Genomic DNA, 23,646 nt, shown 5'->3' with positions numbered 1-23,646 from the left:
GATAATCCTGCACGCTTGCTTCCTTCTTATATTTCTATTTTCTGTGTTTTGTGTGTTGAACACATCACTCTATTCTGCCTTTAAACATAAACATGCATCTGTTTCACTTTATGGTGGTCTGGGCTTGTAGTAGATCTGGAGTCTGTCCTCAGAATAATGGATGTAATACACCTGGATGCAACACCAGTCCATTTTGCACATTCAAATTATTGGTGATTTATAAGATGTTACTGCTTATATTATAGGATGTATAAATGAGTTACATTATTATTACATTATTCCAGCAAATTTGCATCATTTGAAAGAAAAGCACTAACCTGCAAAGATTAGTGCTTTTCTTTCAAATGATGCAAATTTGCTAGGTTTTTTTTTTTCATCACAGGTTATGGAATTAGGGCGGCACGGTGGTGTAGTGGTTAGCGCTGTCACCTCACAGCAAGAAGGTCCTGGGTTCGAGCCCCGTGGCCGGCGAGGGCCTTTCTGTGTGGAGTTTGCATGTTCTCCCCGTGTCCGCGTGGGTTTCCTCCGGGTGCTCCGGTTTCCCCCACAGTCCAAAGACATGCAGGTTAGGTTAACCGGTGACTCTAAATTGACCGTAGGTGTGAATGTGAGTGTGAATGGTTGTCTGTGCCTATGTGTCAGCCCTGTGATGACCTGGCGACTTGTCCAGGGTGTACCCCGCCTTTCGCCCGTAGTCAGCTGGGATAGGCTCCAGCTTGCCTGCGACCCTGTAGAAGGATAAAGCGGCTAGAGATAATGAGATGAGATGAGATGAGGTTATGGAATTAAGTGCAAACTGAATTCCATATCCTGTGATAAAAAAACTAGCAAAGCTTTACACATTGTAGTAGAACATTTACATTGTTACAGTGAGTGATGTTTTATTTTTTTACAACGTGTAAAATTTGAGAAAAACAAATGAGTGTTAATGACTATAGAAGGATTTTGTGTTTTTGTGTGCACTGAGTCCTGCAGTAAAGTCAAATATTGTGTCATTTTTGGAGTAAAACGCTTGCAGAAACACTACATTGGTCCAAAATGGTCCAAACAATGCAGTCAATCCCTAAACCGATTCATTAACTCAAAGGGTAAGATTTGACCTAAAGGTTCATCCATATGAAATTTCATAAAATCTGTCCACCTCACCCTCACATGATTGATTTTGTGTGATTTTTTTTTTTATTGAGATCATGTTGAAAAGTAATATAGAGTTCTTTTTCATTCATTTAATATACTTGATTACAAATTTTTGGTCTATTTTGCTATTTAAAAATGGCTAATCATGTATTTACAGGATAAAATGATCCACTCTATCCATTCATTACCTATAGCGCTTATCCATCAGGGTCGTGAGGAAGCTGGAGCCAATCCCAGCTGACTCTGGGTGAGAGGTGGGGTTCACCTTGGGCAGGTCACCAAACTATCACAGAGCTAACACAGAACAACCATCACATTCACACCTGTTGGGGATTTAGAGTAGGCAGTTGACCTAAACTGCATGTCTTTAGACTGTGGGAGGAAACCGGAGCACTTGGAGGAAACCCACACAGGTACGAGGAGGACATGCAAACTCCTTACAGCTGTAAGGTTTGAACCCAGAACCTTCTTGCTGTGAGGTGACAGTGACAACCCCGATCCACTCTTCGAGACAGAATAACACTTATAAACAGGGTGCGATTTGTCAAAAAAACAGAAGGGGGGATGTTTTTTTTTAAATCATGAAAGGTCACAAAATTAAGGTAACAATAGGCTAACAGCTCAATAACATCCGATGATATCAAATGAATAACACTAAATGAAAACGAACACTAAACCAGAGATTGTACAGTAAATTCATCTTCCTATCTCTCTGACTAAATACACGAACACTAACAACAAAGTTCGCATTGCTTGTCGCGTTGCTGTGATGTTTCTCTCCCTCCGGATTAAATGGACAGTGACTCGAAAATCACTAAAATACATGAATACTAAATGAACAGTTTGCTCTGATGGCGCAGTTCACATTGTGCGCAGCTTTCCAATTTAAACTGTTTTTTTTTTCTCATCCTTATACTTCCTGTTTCATGGACTGTAACGGATTTGCTTATTTAGTAATTTTAATATAGAATTTACTTTGAAATTATAATCAGACACTCCAACGCCCCCCCTAAAAAAAAAAATCGGCCGTGAAAAAGGCGACATCCGCCAAAAGGCGCGCTGTTTGCATCCCTGCAGATACATTGATACATTGTAGATAATAACAATATCTTTGCGTTCTATGAGAATGCAAATATATTGTTATTATCTACAATGTATCTATTTGCTGGAGACGTTTGTGAACATCAAAGCTGCCACTTCGGGTCATTTTGAAAGTGAGTGCAATGTAGACCATAGAAAACTGTGTCACAACATGCCTGTCATGTCAACTTTTTTTTTGGTTTGTTTGTTTGTTTGTTTGTTTGTTTTATTGACGGGGTTGTCCCCAAGGATTTTTTTTCAGCAGAGATAAAAACCAGAGGGGGGGGATGATCCCCCCATCCCCCCCAGCAAATCGCACCCAGCTTATAAACTTATAAGCTTTTGTAAATCACAGGTTTTTAGTTGAACAGTTACATTGCATGTTTTGTATTTAACCATTGTTGTGTCAAACTGCAACCTCTGGGACCAGCTGATCAGGTTGTTATGGTATGTTCTGTGGGTGTGTGTTGCCTTTGATGATAGTTTGTTGCTAGTTGTAATTTGACTGCTTGGCAATTAAGTCACAACGAAGGATGTAAATTGTGGGAATGTTGATGACTCCTCTGAGTCGCTATAAAAGGAAGTTCTCTGATAGCTTCTGTTTATGAGAACATCCTATCATGTCTGTTACTGCAACAAGGCAGAGACTATCAAAACACGTTCAGACGAGTCGACAAGTTTGTACAAAAACATGCAACGGCTGACCACGAAATGCACTCGAGCACACAGTATACTGTATTCTCATACAGTGAGAATTTGTAAGGGATACATCATTTTAAATGAAAAAATGTTCATTTTAAGTATGCAAGTCTGTTTTTGTTGCATGTTCAATTTGTTTAGCTTTACAGAACCCACAGTTAGAGTTAATGTTGGATTAAATTTCTCAGAACGCAGTACAGTTCAGCAGAGCATTACAACTTGGCATTTCAAATAACCTGCTAATCAAGATTTCTGGAATTGAACACAGATAGATGGATGGATGGATGGATGGATGGATGGATGGATGGATGGACAATATATGTTTCTTTCACTCGATCAGACTCTTTTGGAGTGTTGAAATTATACTGAGCTCTTTTGGTACCATTCATAATTCCAGGTTTTACATACAGGGTGTATGAGTGTTCATTTCTATGCTCTCAACAATTTGTTTGTGCTTGGCTACGTCTTATCTCACTCCCAGAGCTCCAAGGCAAAGCTGGGTTTCACCCTTGAGAGACAGAGACCGGGTGGGGGGAGGATGTTACTGTAAGTGGCTCCAGTGAAACGTTAAATGGAAAAAGAAAGCACACTCGGAAAGAAAAAAAAAACAAATTGATAGGAAGAGTTAAATAAAGAAACATGGAATGCTCTGTAGCACTAGGTGAAGATTAAGGAGAGTGTGAGTGTGCAGGAGCACTAAGGGAAGCGATAGATTGCAGAAGAGCATGCCAGATAGCTAAGGGGAGAGGCAAAAATCATGGAAAAAATAAAGTGGTGTAAAAAAAAAAGTCTCCCTGCTCAGACCTGATCTCATTTAACCGATTGAGATTCGTCAGCTCTTTTCCTTATCTCAGTCTTATCTCATGCCTTTCGGCAGTTAGGTAGAAAGATATCAAGTGAGAATACAACAAAGCAAACATTAATGCACATTGTGTGTTTATTCAGGGATCGATTATTAATCTAGAGGTCTATATTATGAGCGCTAGTCACGCATTTGCTAAAAGGCTGAAAACAGCCCTGTTTTTGTGATTTAGAGTTAAATTGGAGGTGAATTTTCAGACACGCTGAGATATTTTCGGTTGCTACAACGAGCTCGGGTTAAAGTGCATATCCGACAAATTTCTTTTTTTTATATGAAAGTATGTCCCTTTACACACTCATCCAGAAGGGTAATTTTGCACAAGGCCATCTGTCTACAGCAGAAAAAAATAAAATAACAAAACGCGTCTGGAAAAATCCCAAGGGAGTCTGGAGCCAGATTCGTGACATCACCTGCGGAACTGCCAGCAGGCTGAGAGAGCTTGCACGGTTTCAGTGCACAGCCTGTGTAGACCAAGTTTAGCAGCTAGCGATTTTGCATTGAAATATGGAATTGTCAGCTTCAGCTTCTAAACCCATGGATTCATGTATCAATGCTAATCTATCTATTGTTACATAAATCATATTTTTTCTAATTACTATTATGTATTTATATATTTCTTCATTTAGAAGAGTACTGGCTACTGTAGGAGAAATATTTCATAAGCTACACACATGGAATCGGCTAAGCAGGATTGTATATACATTTAATGTGTTTGACAGGTCCCAAGAGCTCAAGCTCTGACACGCAGATCTCTTGATACATGTGAAGTAAAATGGAAAGAAAATGTGACCTTGGGCTCTGTGTGAGACGGCTGCCTCTCCAGTAGCTCTGTAGTTTTTAGATCTTTAAACCTCTTTTTTTCCACCTTTTTACTTTTCTGCTCTTCTTACGAAGACATAGTGTGTTTTTCTTCATATCCCATGGATATTTTTAACTTTAACATGCAACCAGGAGCCAGTTTTCTTGCTTATTCAAGAGAGGAGCTGCTGGCCCTGAAAACAATGGGACAAGCCGGGATACGACACCTCATCCCGGCCGAGCTGAGGAGGAAACCCAGGGACTGCAAAGCCGGGGCTAAGCTAAAGGCTAGGCTAGCGGACAACCGGCGGCGCTACAAACCATCCATTCCCTCCGTTATCATGGAGAATGTGAACTTGCTGCCGAATAAGGTCGACGAGCTATCCGCACTGAACAACCAGCAGATTTAAATTTATTTATTTTTATGGAGACATGGCTAACACACCTTGTACTGAATGCTAACGTGGACCTGCGGGGATTCACTGCTGTGAGAGCCGACAGAGACACTAAAGCATGCGGGAAAGGCAAAGGTGGGGCACTCATCATTTACGTGAACAACCACTGGTGTAACCCGGGACATTCCTCCGTAAAGACAGTCTTATGTTGCCCAGACTTGGAGCTGCTAGCATCACCATCTGTGTTTACATCCCTCCAAGGGCAGATGCAGCCGCTGCATGTGAGGGGATTCACTCTGTCACAGCAAGGCTGCAGACACAGCACCCTGAGGCATTTATGATCATTTCTGGGGACTTTAAACACGCTACTTTGGCTGCTTTTTACCAGGCTGTGGACTGTATCTTTTTAATTTCCCTGAGGGAACCCTCCCAAAGGGATCAATAAAGTTCTATCTAATCTAATCTAATCTAATCTAATCTAATCTAAGTAAGTGTATTATCGCCCAGCACTTTCGTGTTGTTTACTTTTGTGTGTGTCAATAAATAACATTATCCATGTACCACACAAACACAGGAACACCTAATTTAGAGTATAGTCTCTCTTATTTCTTACCCTGGCAACAGTCAATTTGTGAATCGCCGATTTTCTTGGTCTTTTTCTCAGCTCTGCTTGGGTCCTCGGCTTCGGGGGCCTCACACGAAGCGTTCCCATTTCTCTCTCATTGTCCGGTCTTTTGGAAAACGATGAGTACTAATCCCATCAAGATTGGTGTTGCTACACCCTCCTACGATACATCTGTTAACCATTTTAATAATTACGTGATAACATTGAAGAAATTTGCAGAAAACCACCAGGTCGTTTTCTTATAAACAAACCAGTGCCAATGTAGGATTCAGAAGGAGGCGTTCCGCACGCGACGTCACGAAAATCAATGTTTGCCAGGAAATCCAAATGCCAAGTTTTTTCAGAGGCGGACGAATTCGCCTCAAATGGCTTGATTTCAACTGAATTTTTCTGGTATTGCACAAGGTAAAAAAAATTGCACAAAATGCAAAATGTGACAGATATTTGACCAAAGTTTAATATAAAATAGAAGAATTGCATTGATCTTGCTCCTGAATTTACCCATGATATGCACTTTAAACCCATGATCTCAATGCAACGTCACTGAAATCAGACATCACAATCATATTTTTATTTATTTATTTATTTATTTATTTTAAACAAACTGCTAGAATAATTTGTTATGATTACATCTTCAATATTTGGTGTATGGCTGACGTGATTTAATCGTTCCCTCTGGGCTGCTGGATGATTTTAATTTCATATAAAAGTCCTGAAAGTTGTAATCTATTAATAAGTTTATTTATTAAACACAATCAATACAGCAGTGTTTATCCAAAGTGATCTATAGCAAGGTTAATTTATTTCCAATAATTTGCTCAAAGCACCAAAAGAGCAGTATGTCAAACCACACACACACACACATACAAAGGTGACTTTCTTTGAGGTAGTGTAATTAGCATGACTCACTGTGTACTTAATATAGCCCAGCCTTTCAGCAGAGTGGCCAGAGAGAAGCTGGAGGATTCCTATCCTGCTCTGGAGATAGTGACTCAGCTGCCTGCCACCAATGGATTCGTAAATGAACAACCCTTTCCTTAAACATGACACAACACCATAAATCTAACTCATGCATTACCGTGTACAAATACCAAAACTGTGAAAACACATTTCGGTTGAGAGATAAAATAAAAATGAATCGGCTCCAAAACACAGCGGTTAAACCGTCTCAGTAGATAAAAAAGATACGAAGCTGTGACGCCTTTAGCATGTAGGAGCTTTCACCTGGAAAAGTGGGTGTATTGTGTATTTTAAGACTTATTTATAAGGCATAAGGCTTTAAAGAGCACTACTATATCACTCCAGGGATGTAATTTAGTCTTAATTTAATCTTTTATTCTGAGAGTGATGAATATGAAAACACTGACATTGTAGCAATTAAAAATTTTACATTGAAATGCAACTGATTTAAATTGAAAATTAAACAGTGTTTTAATGAAAATTGACAAATATGAATTAAGAACACACTATAATAACTGCTATGTAAGGAGTAATAGTTTTCACTATTTCATAGGAGTAGTTTTCACTTCCGTTTCCGGTTGAGAGTATTTTAATTAATAAAAATTAATTTATTTTCCCCCTTTTGTTGTTTTTTCTTTTTGTGTATATGTTTGGTTTTTTTGTTTGAATGTTTTGTTTACTGGTTGTGGCGTAGCTCCAGACCCAGTTTTGGGCCTCGGTTTTTTAAGGCCTTGGTCCACCATGGGTGATGCCTGTGCTCCTCGCTATGGACTGCAGTGAGCTCATTGCTCTTTTAACATCAGGGTTGTCCAATGCTCTGTGCAGCAGCGCTTCTGTGCTTGGCGCGTTGTTCCAAGCGATGTTGCCCAGTGGCATCGTGATGGCTGCGCAGGTGGTTTGGGACATACGACTGCTCTGTGTCGCGGTGCTTCTGTGCTCACTTTGTGGACCCATGGCACAGTGTTCCGAGTGATGTTGCCCAGTGGCGTCACAGCAGCTGTGCAGACCGTGTGGTATTTATCTTTGTGCGCCTTTTGGTGGGACTGTGGGTAGCTACGCCATTGGAATTACATCCTGATCCTCTTTTGGTGGACTCCTTTCTTTCCCCCTTAATTGTAAAGTGACCTTGGGTGTGAGAAAGGCGCTATATAAATTGAACTTATTATTATTATTATTATTATTAATTGACAGAGTGGTGTGAAGAGGAGTTACTGGTCCTCTTTTACATCCTGAAATTATTTATTTTTCTATTGCAGCACATCACCAAGTGTATTTTAATCACATTCCATGGCAATTTGTCAACACTTAACAATATTTTAGTTTCTTCGAAATCAACACTTCATACCCTTTATCCATTTACAGTTAATGTGGTGGAACATCCATCCTTTATCCATACATTTATCCATCAGGATTGTGGGTTGAACCTGGAGCCAATCCCAGCTAACTCCAGGTGAGAGGCGGGGCTCACCCTTGACAGGTCACCAATCTAACACAGAGACGAGCAACCATCACACTCACACCTATGAGTAGCCAGTTGACTAAGGCCCTGTCCACACGGCAACGGATTCAGGTGACTCCGATACAATTGCTTATCGTTTAGGCCTGGCGTCCACACGGCACCGGCGTTTTGGGTGCCCAAAACGCAATCTTTTTGAGAACGGGTTCCAGAGTGGAAAGATCTGGCAACGTTGCCATTGTGAAGTCGTCTGGATGAGTAGAACGGATTTGTTTACGATGATGTCACAACCACATGACTGTGAGTGCTTCACGCCGGGTAGAAGTGTAACGAACTCGATGCGAGTTGTCAACAAATCCTATAACTTGGTTCATGAAACGCGCTTACAAAATATTTTCACTGTGAATATTTATTGTGTAATGGTGCAAAGTGAGAGAGAGAGAGAGAGAGAGAGAGAGAGAGAGAGAGACTCTCCCCTTAGGGCAGAGTCAATCCCGCCAGCAAAAATAGGGAAAAAAAGGAGCGATCTCACCTCTTCAGATGTTGGTTTACAGTAAGTCCTACAATACATTCCTCAAAAAGGGCGTAGAAGAGCAAATTAATCCATCAATGTGTAGCATTCAATTTATTCCAGACCATTAAAGACGCCGCCTTCCGCGTAGAATCATACGTCATCCTCGCCGCCATATTGGATAGGTCAAAGCGGAGAATAAAGATTAGCTGCGTTTAACTGTACCGTCCAAACGAGATCACATGGGATTACCTTTCACAGGTGAGAAACAACAAATTAATCCATCAACGTGTAGCATTCAATTTATTCCGGACCATTAAAGACGCCGCCTTCCGCGTAGAATCATACGTCATCCTCGCTGCCATATTGGATAGGTCAAAGCGAAGAATAAAGATTAGCTGCGTTTAACTGTACCGTCCAAATGGGATCACATGGGATTACCTTTCACAGGTGAGACTGGAAAAATACTTTTCATTGTATTTGGTCATTATAATGTAATTTTACAAACAGATTTTCCTGACTTTGTGGCTAATATGAAGTCTCGCGCATAATAGTTTATGCGCATGCGTCCTTACTTCTTCTATTGTTCTGGTGTCTCCGAAGGGACCGTCTTACAGCGCCCCTAGAGGTGTGGCATGTGTATTGCATCGTTTTCAGCAAGCGTTGCGTTGCCATATGGACCTGATATTTTACTGATCGTTGCCCATTTGGACGCGATATATTTTTAAATAACATCTCGTTGCCGTTGTCGTGTGGATGTAGCCTAAGACTGGGACAAAGGTTCACATTCCAGCAGGACAATGACCCTAAACATACTGCTAAAGCTACACTGGAGTGGTTTAAAGGGAAACATTTAAATGTCTTGGAATGGCCTAATCAAAGCACAGACCTCAATCCAACTGAGAATCTGTGGCATAACTTGAAGATTGCTGTACACCAGCACAACCCATCTAACTTGAAGGAGTTGGGGCAGTTTTGCCTTGAGGAATGGGCAAAAATCCCAGTGGCTAAATGTGCTAAGCTAATAGAGACATACTCCAAGAGAATTGCAGCTGTAATTGCAGCAAAAGGTGGCTCTACAAAGTATTGATTTTTAGGAGGTCAGTACCTATGCACATTCTAGATTTCTGTTTTTTCATTTTAATTATTGTTTGTGTCACAATAAAACAACAATTTGCATCTTTAAAGTGGTAAGCATGTTGTGTAAATCAAATGGTGCTAACCCCCCAAAAATCCATTTTAATTCCAGTTTGTAATGCAACAAAACAGGACAAACACGAAGGGGGATGAATACTTTTGCAAGACACTGTATATGCTATATGTATATACAGTGTCTTGCAAAAGTATTCATCCCCCTTCGTGTTTGTCCTGTTTTGTTGCATTACAAACTGGAATTAATTGTACAGTATCAATTGTATCGGAGTCACCTGAATCCGTTGCCGTGTGGACAGGGCCTAAATCTGCATGACACAGAAATACCTCAATCGCCTGTGAGGTTCAAACCTAGACATTGCTGTGAGGCAACCCCTGCACCACTGCGCCATCCCCCATTTTGGAACACTTCCAACATAGCAGCTATAAACAGTCATCATCTCACCAACCTCTCTCTCTCTCTCTTTCTTGAAGGTAATAACATGGAAAAAACTGCAACTGATCATTTTATAGAGAAATCACAAGTGCAAAGTCCTTCATTCTGAAACAAAACAGCTTTACCTCTAAGTTTTATGAAGTGGCAACACTGGAGACTCCTTCCTTATATCACCATATCAATGATTATTCATTAAAAGTCACTTCATGTCTTAAAGTAATGATGGATGTAATTTCTCTTTACTTAGTTGAGTGGTTCTTTACATAATATGGATTACTACAGTTGTGGAATAGGGCTATTTACTGTATATTTATTATTTACTTTTTACTGCTTGATCTCAAATACATTAAGAAGGCAAGAAACTCGTCAACGAATTAACTTTTGACAAGGCACACCTCTTAATTGAAAAGCATTTTAGGTGACTACCTCATGAAGCTGGTTAAGATAATGCCAAGTGTCCAAAGTGTGATCAAGGTAAACGCTGGATGCTTCGAAGAATCTAAAATATGAAACAATATGAAACACTTTTTTGTTTAACACATAATTCCATATATGTTCCATATGTTATTTCATAGTTTTGATGTCTTCACTGTGTTTTTTTTTACAATGTAGAAAATAGTCTCAATACAGAAAAACCGATGAATGAGTAGAGTAAGGGTGTACAAACTTTTGACTTGTACTGTACAAGTGCATGGTAATACAAGCCCCAATGTTAATTGATATGACAGAAACAGTAACCTGTTAATTCATTAATACAAACCTGATATTTGAATGACAGTCAGATCTGCTGTTATAGGAAACTAATCAACACCTTCAAACGGCACAATGGAATAAAACGACAAAAATTTTGTCCCGGTATTTTAAATCACATTAAATGTTCCAGTCATTCATCAGGTCTCAGTTCAATAACAGATAAACGCTCTCTGGTTTCTTTTTGTGTCCAAATCCTGAAATGTCATCTGTGTGAGTAGAACATCATGTAAAAGGTCCGGGTCATGTCACCATGCTTGTCATTTCTTTCAATCTGTGGGGAGTCTACATCCTTCCTTCCTCACATCTGAGAACACATCATACATCCACACTATCCATTTTTTTTTGCATAGTTGTGACAAGCCTTCACTGGTGGCTTTGCAGTAGCCCTGTCCTGAGCTAAACTCCATGGCAATATCCGTTGACTAAATCCATGTGCTGTACACATGTTGAACTTGTTGTTTCCTGCAGGTTTAACACAATGATATTTCATGTGATTTTCCATTAAAACCAACAAACACAATAGTTTGAACTTTCGGTTAGTCAAACTACATGCAGATGAATCAGCATTGATTTCCAATTCAAATTTTACCAGGGAGAGGTTTTAATGTGCTAGGTTTTTGTTTTGTTTTGTTTTTTCCCCACAATGAGTGCATGTGCAGTGCAGAGAAAAAAATAATGATGATTTTGCATCAATACTGGGTATACATATGGTACATAATATAACAGAAATATATAACAATATAATATAACAAAATAGTAGCCTTTTTTTGACACGGGTCCAAAAGGCAGTTGAACATGCTCCTAAATATAGTAACTGACCTGTATGTAAACTTTGTGATCGCTTTTTGGATCCTCTAATACACACAAATACCAAATAATTAAAGTTTACAGTCAGTACTTTAACATAATGTGATGTTACGTTGACATTGATAACATGACAGTGTGCTCAAGTTCAGAGCCAAAGCTCTAGAAAATGCTCTTGTCCATTTATGTGCATACACTATATTACATTTTGTATATTATTCTACAAATCTGATAGACATTTATACATAAATCTTTTATACATAAATCTGAGACTCACGGCTTGTTGGTTTAAGGATAAACATTTGCACACAGAAAAACTGTCACACGTGGACATTTATGAATCTGTTTTTTTTTTCTTGCATTGACAAGTTGTGAAAGTCTGTTTCATCAGCTTATCAATACTTCAAAGGAATCTTGAGTTTCATCAGTACTTTAAGTGCAGAACTATAGTCACTGTAAAAACCTTTCCCTTTATTTGATCCTTCCTGTGGAACTGCCTTTAATGACATGTTCTCATATTGTTCTTTTACATTTGTCTTTCCTCTGCTTCGTTTCTGTATTTTTTTCCCTTTTCACTGCCATTGTCTTGTCCCACACAGTCTCACACACACACACACACACACACACACACACACACACACACACACACACACACACACACACACACACACACACGTATCCTTCTTCCACCCATGATGTTTCCACTCTAATAAGTCTGAGGCCTCCACTGGGTTGCATTAACTATCTTGGCTCTGATTACAGGGGTACAAGTGTGTGACATTATATTTTCAAAGACATACACTCTTTGTCTTGCGCTCACCACCTGCCCACCCATTTTCCATCTCACAGTCCTAGAGTGCACTTGCTTAAAGTTCAGAATCTAAATGGCAAATGCCTGAATTTATCAAACCAACAAACAGTTCATGAGGAGAGTGTAAGCTCAGATTCCTCAGGTGTATGCAAAATATGGATGTAGAACTTTGAAGAATTATGTTCTTGAGGGTGCGATTGAACCGTTCAACTAAACAGTCCATTTGTGGGTGATAAACGCTGGTGTGGATCGGCTTAATTCCCAATAACCCATACAGTTTGCGCAGTGTGCGTGACATAAACAAAGTGCCTTGATCAGTCAGAATCTCTTTGGGGATTCCGACTCGGGAGATGACGTGGAAGAGCACTTCCGCAATACTACGTGCTGAGATATTGCGAAGAGGCACTGCTTCCGGGTATCGCGTTGCATAGTCCACCAGGACTAAAATAAAGCGATACCCTCGTGTTGACCGATCTAATGGCCTGACGAGATCCATCCCAATTCTTTTGAACAGGGTCTCGATTAATGGTAGAGGGCGCAAAGGCGCTTTTGGAATGGCCGTTGGATTTACTAATTGGCATTCACACCGTACACCACCTATGGACATCGCCGCGAATCCCTGGCCAATAGAACCGGGCCATTATTCGGGCTAGTGTCTTATCCTGCCCCAAGTGTCCAGCCATGGGATTAAAGTGAGCTGCCTGGAATACCAATTCCCGGCGGCTCTTTAGAATCAAAAGTTGTGAGACCGTCTCCTTAGTCTGAGTGTCCTGCGTCACTCGGTATAATCTATCTCTCATAATGGAGAAATGGGGGAAGGACGGGGTGGTGTTTGACTGGAGCATTTGACCATCGATTACTCTCACTTGGTCAAATACATGCTGCAGAGTCTCGTCTCGCGACTGCTGTAACGGGAAATCCGCAAGGGATTCCCCGAGAGAGAGAGGAGGAGCCTGCTGCTCCTCACTGCAACACGGAGATGACGTAGACGGCTCTATGACAGCTGCTCCTGCCAATGCCACTCCAGGACCTCCCCCTGCTGTACTACGGCAGGACCCACTCTTCACTAAATGGGTCATTAATTCCCGAAATCCCGGCCAATCAGTCCCCAAAATTATTGGGTGGGTAAGGCAAGGATTAACCGCCGCTTTTACACTAAATTTCTCCCCTCGAAATAGAATGTGGGCCGACACTAAAGGGTAGCTGTGAACATCCCCGTGCACACACAACACCTTCACCAATTGTGCTCCCCCCAGTGCCTCGTCTTGCACCAGGCTTTGGTGGATTGAGGTCTGATTACAGCCAGAGTCCACCAAAGCCTGATATGTATCCCCTTGGACACTCACTGGTATGCGATATGCTCCGGCCCGATCGAGGGCGGTTCCTGGCATGTCAGGGATCTGGACCACCGTGCCCACCTCCATTACCGAGCACTGATGCTGGAGGTGCCCCAGCTCCCCGCAGCGCCAGCAAACCGGCCCGGGCTTTCTCTCTGCACCGGTGCTCTGGGGCTCACTCACCTGAGGGGGGAGAGAGACAGACACAGAAGCGGGAAACGGGAGGGCACCGTGGGTGCGGCGGGCCGGCTGGGGTGGAGCCGGCCCCCACCTCCGCGGTGGGGGAATGGGTCGAGGATGAGACACAGAAGGGGAGGGAGAGAGCAAGAGAGAGGAGAGAGGAGAAACGGAGATCTGCGATCCTGCCATGGGAACAGCCGCCAAATGATCCTCCGCCAACTCAATGGCCTGATCCAGCGACGCCAGGCGATGGCACTAGACCCACTCTGCTGTTCCTTCGGGAAGCCGGACGATGAATTGCTCCAGTGCCACCAGATCGACGATTCCCTCGGCGTCGCGGTTGTCAGCCCTCAGCCACCACTGGCAGGCGTCCCGGAGTTGCTGGCCAAATGCGAATGGCCGGCCGACCTCCTCTAGGCGTAGAGTGCGGAAGCGCTGGCGTTGTTGTTTGCATGTGCACCCCACACGCTGGAAGACGGCCCGGCGCAGGTCTGCGTAGGCCAGCCGGCTGTCGGCAGGGAGCTGTAGCGCGGCCAGCTACGCCTCGCCCGTTAGCAGGGCGAGGAGGCGCGCCGCGCATTGTTCCACCGGCCAGCCCCAGGCCTCTGCTGCTTGTTCGAATAGCGCAAGGAAGGCCTCGGGGTCGTCGTGCAGGCCCATCTTCGTTAGGGTGAGGTGGGCCCGCAGAGGTGGAGGTGGTGGACCCCGCCGATGTGAGGAGGTGCCGGAACGCCTGACGATCTTCCTGTTGCGCCAGCACCAGGGCCTCGAACCATTGCTCTTGCTCCTTTCGGAGGGCGACCAGCGCCTGGTGCTGGCTCTGTTGGGCCATGGCGAGGGCGTGGATCAGGTCTGCAAAGGGGGAGGACTCCATGGGGCTATTCTCCTCTGTGCTCCTCACGGGTTTCAGCACCACTGTAGAACTTTGAGCGGGTGGGTGGAGCACAGAAGTACGGCAGGCCAGAACTGAGTTTCCAAAAACTCTTTATTGTAACACTTTTCAGCATTTTCACTCTCCCAGACACTCAGACACACGCACACACACATCAGCCGTCTGGTTGGGGAGAGAGCTCTCTTCCTCTGCTCTCTCTCTCCTTATATAGGGCGCGGTCACTGGGAAGACACACAAACACAGGTTAATTGACATCAGGTATAGTGATTCTGCCACTTACCTTCCCTGACTCCGCCCTCCGATCACAGACCGACACTTGACCACGCCCCCGCTGCCACAATGGAGATGATATAAAATCCTCTAAAAGGAAAATAAATACAAATACTCAACACCCTAAGGCTAATTCCATTATCTGCTCAAGTACAGTCATCATAACAAATTAATTTGCTCAACACCAGTCAGCCATAAAATTAAAACCACTGACAGGTGAAGTGAATAATGTTGATTATCTCATTACAGTGGTACCTGTCAAGGGGTGGGATATATTAAGCAGCAAGAGAACAGTCAGTTCTTGAAGTTAATGTGTTGGAAGCAGGAAAAATGGGCAAGCATGAGGATCTAAGCAACTTTGACAGGGGCCAAATTGTGATGCTAGATGACTGGGTGTGAGCATCTCCAAAATGGCATATCTTGTGGGGCATTCCCAGTATGCAGTGGTTCGTACCTACCAAAAGAGGTCCAAGCAAGGACACCCGGGGAACTGGCAACAGGATCATGAGTGTTGAAGGCTCGTTGATTCTCATGGGGCATGAAGGCTAGCCCATATGGTCCACTCCCACAGAAGAGTGACTGTAGCACAAACTGTTAAAAAAGTTAATGCTGGCTAAAACAGAAAGGTGTCTGCATTAACTTTTTCAGCAGTTTGTGCTACAGTTAACCCTTACCCTAGGTACTAACCACTGCATACTGGGAACACCCCACAAGATGTGCCATTTTGGAGATGCTCAGAGTCAGTCATATAGCCATCACAATTTGGCCCTTGTCAAAGTTACTCAGATCCTTATGCTTGCCCATTTTATCTGCTTCCAACACATCAACTTCAAGAACTGACTGTTCTCTTGCTGCCTAATATATCCCACCCCTCAATAGGTGTCAATTTAATGAGATAATTAATGTTATTCACTTCACCTGTCAGTAGTCATAATGTTATGGCTAGTAGTCATAGTGTATAAGATCATGTGTTTTATTGATTCTACACATTCCTCTGCTGGAAGGTGAATTTAAAGGTTAAAAAATGGGAAATTCCATCCATTATATGTAGCCACTTATCCTGTGCAGGGTCGCAGGCAAGCTGGAGCCTATCCCAACTGACTATGGGCGAGAGGCAGGGTACACCCTGGACAAGTCACCAGGTCATCGCAGGCCTGACACATAGACATAAACAACTATTCACACTCACATTCACACCTACGGTCAATTTAGAACCACCAATTAGCCTAACCTGCATGTCTTTAGGGGAAACCAGAGCACCCAGAGGAAACCCACGCAGACACGGGGAGAGCATGCAAAATCCACACAGAAGGGCCCCCGCCAGCTACTGGGTTCGAACCCAGAACCTTCTTGCTATGAGGCAACAGTGCTAAACACTGCGTGCCGCCTGCTTGTCATGGAGATACAGTGGTGCTTGAAAGTTTGTGAACCCTTTAGAATTTTCTATATTTCTGCATAAATATGACCTAAAACATCATCAGATTTTCACACAAGTCCTAAAAGTAGATAAAGAGAACCCAGTTAAACAAATGAGACAAAAATATTATACTTGGTCATTTATTTATTGAGGAAAATAATCCAATATTTCCACAATATCGAAATGTTGTGGAAAGACCTGAAGTGAGCAGTTCATGTGAGGAAACCCACCAACATCCCAGAGTTGAAGCTGTTCTGTACAGAGGAATGGGCTAAAATTCCTCCAAGCTGGTGTGCAGGACTGATCAACAGTTACCGGAAACATTTAGTTGCAGTTATTGCTGCACAAGGGGGTCACACCAGATACCGAAAGCAAAGGTTCACATACTTTTGCTACTCACAGATATGTAATATTGGATCATTTTCCTCAATAAATAAATGACCAAGTATAATATTTGTTTAACTGGGTTCTCTTTATCTACTTTTTGGACTTGTGTAAAAATCTTATGATGTTTTAGGTCATATTTATGCAGAAATATAGAAAATTCTAAAGGTTCACAAACTTTCAAGCACCACTGTACATGGCTTAATGGGGGGGGGGGGGGGAATCAGGACTATAAATTAACTTGTAACTTCACAGTTGAGCACTACAGCTCAACTACAGTGTTTTTTATTTTCTGTAAAGTTTTCTCAAGCCCTTTTGACCAGTCATACACACATACATACAGCAGGTTCTACCAGAAATCTGGTCATTCAGCCACAGGCCTGTGTGCATCGTCAAGCTACAGTATCTGTGCTGAAAATATAATATTAACACCACATATCTATTTGAAATGGGGCATTTTTTATTGACTGTTAAAAATAGATCTGCAAAACAGGCATAGACCTGTGAGGGTAATAATGTTATGCTGCACAAATCCAGCCTGTACAGGAAGCTGGCACTTCAAAAACCATCTCACTTACACAATCCCCCCACCCCCAAAAAAGCATCTCAAGTATTTTGTGGAAAATGGTATTTTGCAAAGAAAAATCAAGCATTTTTAGCCCAAATGCGGAATGGTACATTTGGGGAAAATCTGATCCATCCAGTCCAAACCATGTAGCAGGCAACTGGCAGGGTGATATGTGGTGTTTGTCTTCAGCTCAAACTGCAGGGTCATTTGTCAGGATAGAAGTGAAGGCTGTAAGCAAAACAGATGCAAATTGTTGAAGAAATCTTGCAGAGCTGTGAGGTGAAACTGTACACTCACTGTATTATATTGATATGGTGCTGAGTGTCTTGTATAGAAGTACAGTTAGTTCTCAGCTTTTATGAAAAATTACATTTAGACCATTTAGAGAGATCTCATCTCATCTCATTATCTCTAGCCGCTTTATCCTGTTCTACAGGGTCGCAGGCAAGCTGGAGCCTATCCCAGCTGACTACGGGTGAAAGGCGGGGTACACCCTGGACAAGTCGCCAGGTCATCACAGGGCTGACACATAGACACAGACAACCATTCACACTCACATTCACACCTACGGTCAATTTAGAGTCACCAGTTAACCTAACCTGCATGTCTTTGGACTGTGGGGGAAACCGGAGCACCCGGAGGAAACCCACGCGGACACGGGGAGAACATGCAAACTCCACACAGAAGGGCCCTCGCCGGCCCTGGGGCTCGAACCCAGGACCTTCTTGCTGTGAGGCGACAGCGCTAACCACTACACCACCGTGCCGCCCCGACATCAAAACTATGAAATAATATATAGAACGTATACGGAATTATGTGGTAAACAAAAAAGTTTTTTAAAAAATTCTGTTTGATATTTTCAGTTCTTCAAAGCAGCCACCATTTATCTTGATGACGCTTTACATTATCTTAACCAGCTTCATGAGGTAGTCACCTGGAATGCTTTTCAATTAACAGGTATGCCTCCTCAAAAGTTAATTAGTGGACGAGTTTCTTGCCTTCTTAATGCATTTGATATCAAATAGTAAATAATAAAAATACAGTAAATAGCCCTATTCCATAACTGTTGTAATCCATCCATCCATTATCTGTAACCGCTTATTCTATGCAGGGTCGTGGGCACTGTTGTAATCCATACTGTGTTATGTCAAGAACTGCTCAACTACAGTAAGTAAAGAGACATGGCATCCATCATTACTTTAAGATATGAAGTGACTTTTAATTCATAAAAATAAAGAAAATCCATTGAATTAGAAGGTGTGTGCAAACTTTTGACTGGTACTATAATGTATTTAATATACAGTATACACAATATACATGATTACTGTAAATCCAGGATTTCCAAAGTGAAGTCCTGGGACACTCCTGTGTCTGTGAAGCATAGAAAGAGGGTTCTATATTTTTTAAGTGGTGGACTGACTGTCCCCACCACCCTCAAAGCTATTATGAGTTTTTATAGATATTAGCTGGTGTGACTGGTTACATGAATCAAATGGGTTTAATATAAATATAAATAACTTTAAAACAAACACTCCTGTAAATAATGTCAACTTGAACCAAATTAGTTCTGAGCTCTGTGGTTTTATAGTCTAGTGACTGGATTATGTACATACAACAAATCGGTACTGATGGGGGTCTGCGGAATTTCTTTCTTTCTAATGTTAAAGGGGTTCCTGAAAGGGAACCCATTCAAAGTGATGACATTCAATAGACAGCTGACAGTGTTTGCAAATGAATGGCATCTGGCTCAGTTGTGTGAAATATACACCAGTTCTACACTGAAATAACTGATATACTGTATTTAAAGACTCGGTGTGATTTTCTAGCTGGTGTACTGACTTTCCAGCTCTTTCCAATGGGTGGTGAAGTCCCAATTGTGCATCCTGGCCCACTCATATATCAACTACGTAGTAGCTCATTGTACCCTCTGGCTTTCAGGTTGAGGCCTGACTTGAAACCGTGTTTCATTTGGAGCCAGTCTTGCATTGTGTGAAATGTGACATTTAATACACACCTCCTCCTCCTCCTCTCTTGTTTTCTTCCTCTCTTGTTAAAACAAACCTTTTAATTTCTCATTCACCTCAGATGAGTGTGAACTTATAAATTGTGTAAAGCAGTTCTAAAGTATGCCATTCTTCAGCAGGTAGAAATTTTGAAATGTGCATGTTTCAGGTGTTTATTTCCACCGTGCATTTTTTTTTTAAGTTTAGCACTTTGAAAGGTAGTTTGGAAACAGTTGACTACACCAATCCTCAGCTCAGGTTTTATTTTCATCTTGTTTATGAGCCAGATGAGTGCCTCTATGTTGCTCAAAAGCCAGTGGCAGAGGAGAAAAACTGGTTTCCCCAGAATGCATGCTGGTTTGGACTGGAATTGAGTCTTTGGGGGATTGCACTTGTGGTGCAACAAGAGAATTCAAAAAGCTTTCAAACTATCCAGTGCATGAGTCTTCATCTGAGCAAAATATCTGCAATTTTTAAAGCAAGCACTGATACAAATGGCCAAGAAAGAATTTGAACTGTTTAAAGGATTTAAATTATCCACAACATGACAAAAAATTATTTAAAGTTCACAGTGGTGCCATAATAAACTCAGAGCTTGGAGAAGAAGTTATGTAAAGTTCCTTCACGATGTATCAGTTCTTGTTTTTGGCCCTGAATCTGCATGAGAGAAAAAATAAAGAACTGGATCATCTCTATCTTCATTTAAATGTGAATAACAAAAGCTGCATAAAAGCTGTAACAGATTGTTGTTTTAGGTTTGAATAACACATCCTTTAGCATGGATTATTTACACAGGTGTGCTTGTGCTGCTTTCATGCCTCATGCATAATGAAATAAAATATACACCAGTGCTTCAATTAGGTCATGGCTGGATACAACTCTTCTCTTTGTTCTAGAGAGTAAATGTCTTTCACCATATCTTGTAAAGCATCTTGTGATCTTGCAAAAATGCCTCTTAGAACTTTTAGAAAATGTTGAATGCTTAGTTTTACTTCTGGGGGAACCCTTGAAGGTTCAACCCAGTGGAACCATTAACCAATGGAACCTTTGTAGAACCATTAATTATGTCATGAATGTGTTTTCTAGCAGTGTACCAAGTTACAAGATACAGTAGTTTAGCTACATTTTAAAAGTCATGCATGTTCTAGGTTCAGTCAGGACCAATACGAAAAAATTCAGAGGTTGTACATCACACTTATCCGAGTAATACATACAGTCTAAGCAAAAAGGGGTTTTCAAAGATGGATTTACTTTACTGGATAATTAAAGGTTCTTAACTTCCAAAAATGTGTGTACAGTACGTTTTCAGAAACAAGAATAAATGCAACACATTTAATGGCACATAAACATTGCACGTGCTGTGTTGGAACAGTTTGCTGAGCGAGTTCTCAAAGTTCTGCACATGTTTAGACATGTTTGTGTGTGTGTAGTGAGGAGGTTGATTTAGTGAGCAGGTGAGATTAGTGCAGTTTTGCGCCACCTTACCCTCAGGCTCAATCCTGTTCCTGTTAAAGTGAATATCTCTCATGGCATCACCCACCATTTGTGTATTTCAATCTGGGGGTGAGAGATGCCGTGTTATGTGTGTATGTATACAAGTGTGAGAAAGCGCTGCAGGGTGCCAGAGTTGGTGCACGATGCCAATGCAAATAGAGTTTTAAAGCCAGAAAGAAACGGTCTGTACATGAAGCTTTGTGGCACACAATATAAGTATTGCCTCTCTAACATTTTTCTTCACTTTTTTCTTAGAAATATTTAGTGCCAGGTTGTAGGTATGACTTCCCATGGTTGAGTACACAGCATGCTGTAACAGAACCCCGTTTTATCACAAGACCTAGCCTGTACTGCATGAAGCTTGTTCACTCTGCTCCAATGTTTCACTTTCAGGCTATTCATTTAATCATGACATTCACACAAAAGTTAAAAAAAAAAGTGAAATACACCTTTCTCAGCATCAAGTACTAACATGACTTAATGCAGCCTCTTTAGAACTTCTCTCTGTTTCTATGTTTTCTTTTTGGTTCTACATTTGCTTCTTTCCAGGGAAACACCCACAAAGGTATTATATAACCATAAGGCAAGTCATAACAACCCACATTTAGGCACCTTGTGAGAAGGAATGTGTGGATCTGTGTGTACTCATAATGTTGATTCAGGGTCACTTTCTACCCTTCCAATACTGTTCAGGGTCATTAAGGGCCAGAAAAATCTAATCCAGCAATACAGTAACTTGAAGAAGAGACAAGAGTAGGTTGGAAGCAATAAAACAAGACCTGAAGTGGAATGCCAAGACGTGTTTCTGAACTATTGTAGAAATATCTTGATGATGACACACCAGTATGAACTTCATTCACAATTTACCTAATTTTTATCTAATATTTCCCTCATGCAGAACTTGTCTATGTTTTTCTTTTCCTTGCAGGAGGATAATGAGATCCCCACCACCTTGTTAACTAAGGAATCCACAGCAGATATTGCCTCAACCTCTGTTCAGGATGAGAAGCCTGCCTCTCCACGTGCTTCAGTGATTGATCCCAACCACTCCCATGAGGAAGGATTGCAGACCATCAGCCTTTCCTCTGATGAAGAGGAAGGAGCAGTGAGCCCCCCACTGGAGGGCAGCACAATGCTTGGAGAGGTGCCTGAGGATGAGTTCCCAGGCATGGGAAGTGATCATGTGGAGTGGTCTCGCACTGACAAGTTTAAGCGATCCAGTCTGAAGAAGGTAGACAGCCTAAAGAAGGCCTTCTCACGCAAAAGCATTGAGAAGAAAATCAATAAGATTGTGCCCCCGGAGCGGCGTGAAAAGATCAGGAAGAGCTTCTCTCCCACCCATCCTAAAAGCCCAACCAGTAAAAGCTCGTCCTTTCGCGTCTCACCCATGACTTTCACTGTCAAGAAGGTGCGAGATGGAGAAGGTGAGGCTACTCAGGCTGTGAGTGAAAATGCTACAGTGGAGGTGCCACCCATGGGGGGACTGGATGGTCAGCTACCAATGGCAGAGGTCCATAATGAAGAAGAAAAGATTAATGGAATGGAGCACAGTCCATCCCCCACAGGCAGTGGAGATGGGGGTGCCTCAGTTACAGAAGATGCAGAGTTTGATAATGGTCCTTCAGACAAGGTTGCAGAAGAAGAGGAGTTACAGGAGCCCAGTGAAGCTAATAATGCAGCTGATGCTCATGAGAATGGAGGTCATAATGTTGTAGATGAAGAGGAGGACAAGTCTGTGTCTGCACCTGAATCTCCCCCGTCAGCTGCAGTAGCTATCCAGCAAGCTTCTTAGATTTACTAGCATTCCATCTGTTGTGGAGATCTTGGCATGGGAGCAAACCATCTGTTCAAAGTCAGCTGTGTTATGTAAGAGCTTGTCTGATAGAAAACTTGTGTAAAAAGACTTTTTTTTGTCTTGAACTGAGCTTGACATGGTAATGGGTGAAAACTATTCAACAAACTGAATTATGTCTTACCACACTTGATATATTAAAATTTTTATAGCTATATCTTCTTGTATATAGTCTTAAACCTCTATTGCATGCCATCCTATACTTCAGATACTATCCTTCCCAATATACTGGACTACAACAGATAACCAAATCAAATGTGATTCCATAGAGTAATTAAGGGATTAAGAAATACAGATTGAGAAATGCCCTTTTTTATGAAAAATATGAGAGAAAATCAGTTGCTTATGCTGTATACTGTCTGACTTCCCCGATAATTGTTTACTGCTTTCAGAGCAAAATAGATTTTCAGCATAACTCATAACACTGAAAATTATTTTTAATAAAGTGATTATCGAAGATTGTGGAGTAAGTAGTATGTGTTTGTTCGAAACAATGCTTCTTCGCTTGCTTTACATATACTCACCAAAATATTAGTAAATCCTGTACAAGGCAGAGTGGTTTTCCCATTTGGTTATTTCCAACATTATTGCTTGTACACTTTGCCAAGTTGTAAAAATGACTTCTGTATTTATAAATAGAATTTATAAGCAGTACATAAACATGCCTACCTTGACAATTACAAGTAGCATAATAATGAATAAGCGGACTAAGTGCACACGTTAACAGCAATGTTAATTGTCCAAGGCTATCGTTTAAGATTTTATAGTGA

At 41.7% G+C, this 23,646-nt stretch overlaps 1 protein-coding gene across 1 annotated transcript in view; it reads left to right on the top strand.

Moving 5' to 3' along the window:
* cavin2a (caveolae associated protein 2a) overlaps positions 1 to 23,335 on the top strand; it is a 30,097-nt gene extending 6,762 nt beyond the window's left edge. Inside the window, exon 2 of the mRNA XM_060937296.1 lies at positions 21,953 to 23,335. Within this exon, the coding sequence (XP_060793279.1) occupies positions 21,953 to 22,816 (864 nt within the window). The 3' untranslated portion in view covers positions 22,817 to 23,335. The remainder of the gene's footprint in view (positions 1 to 21,952) is intronic.
* The last annotated feature ends 311 nt before the right edge of the window (positions 23,336 to 23,646 follow it).

This window comes from Neoarius graeffei, chromosome 13 (genome assembly GCF_027579695.1).
Source record: "Neoarius graeffei isolate fNeoGra1 chromosome 13, fNeoGra1.pri, whole genome shotgun sequence".
In the NCBI taxonomy this organism is placed as follows: Eukaryota; Metazoa; Chordata; class Actinopteri; order Siluriformes; family Ariidae; genus Neoarius; species Neoarius graeffei.
This window is presented reverse-complemented; position numbering and strand designations above follow the sequence as displayed.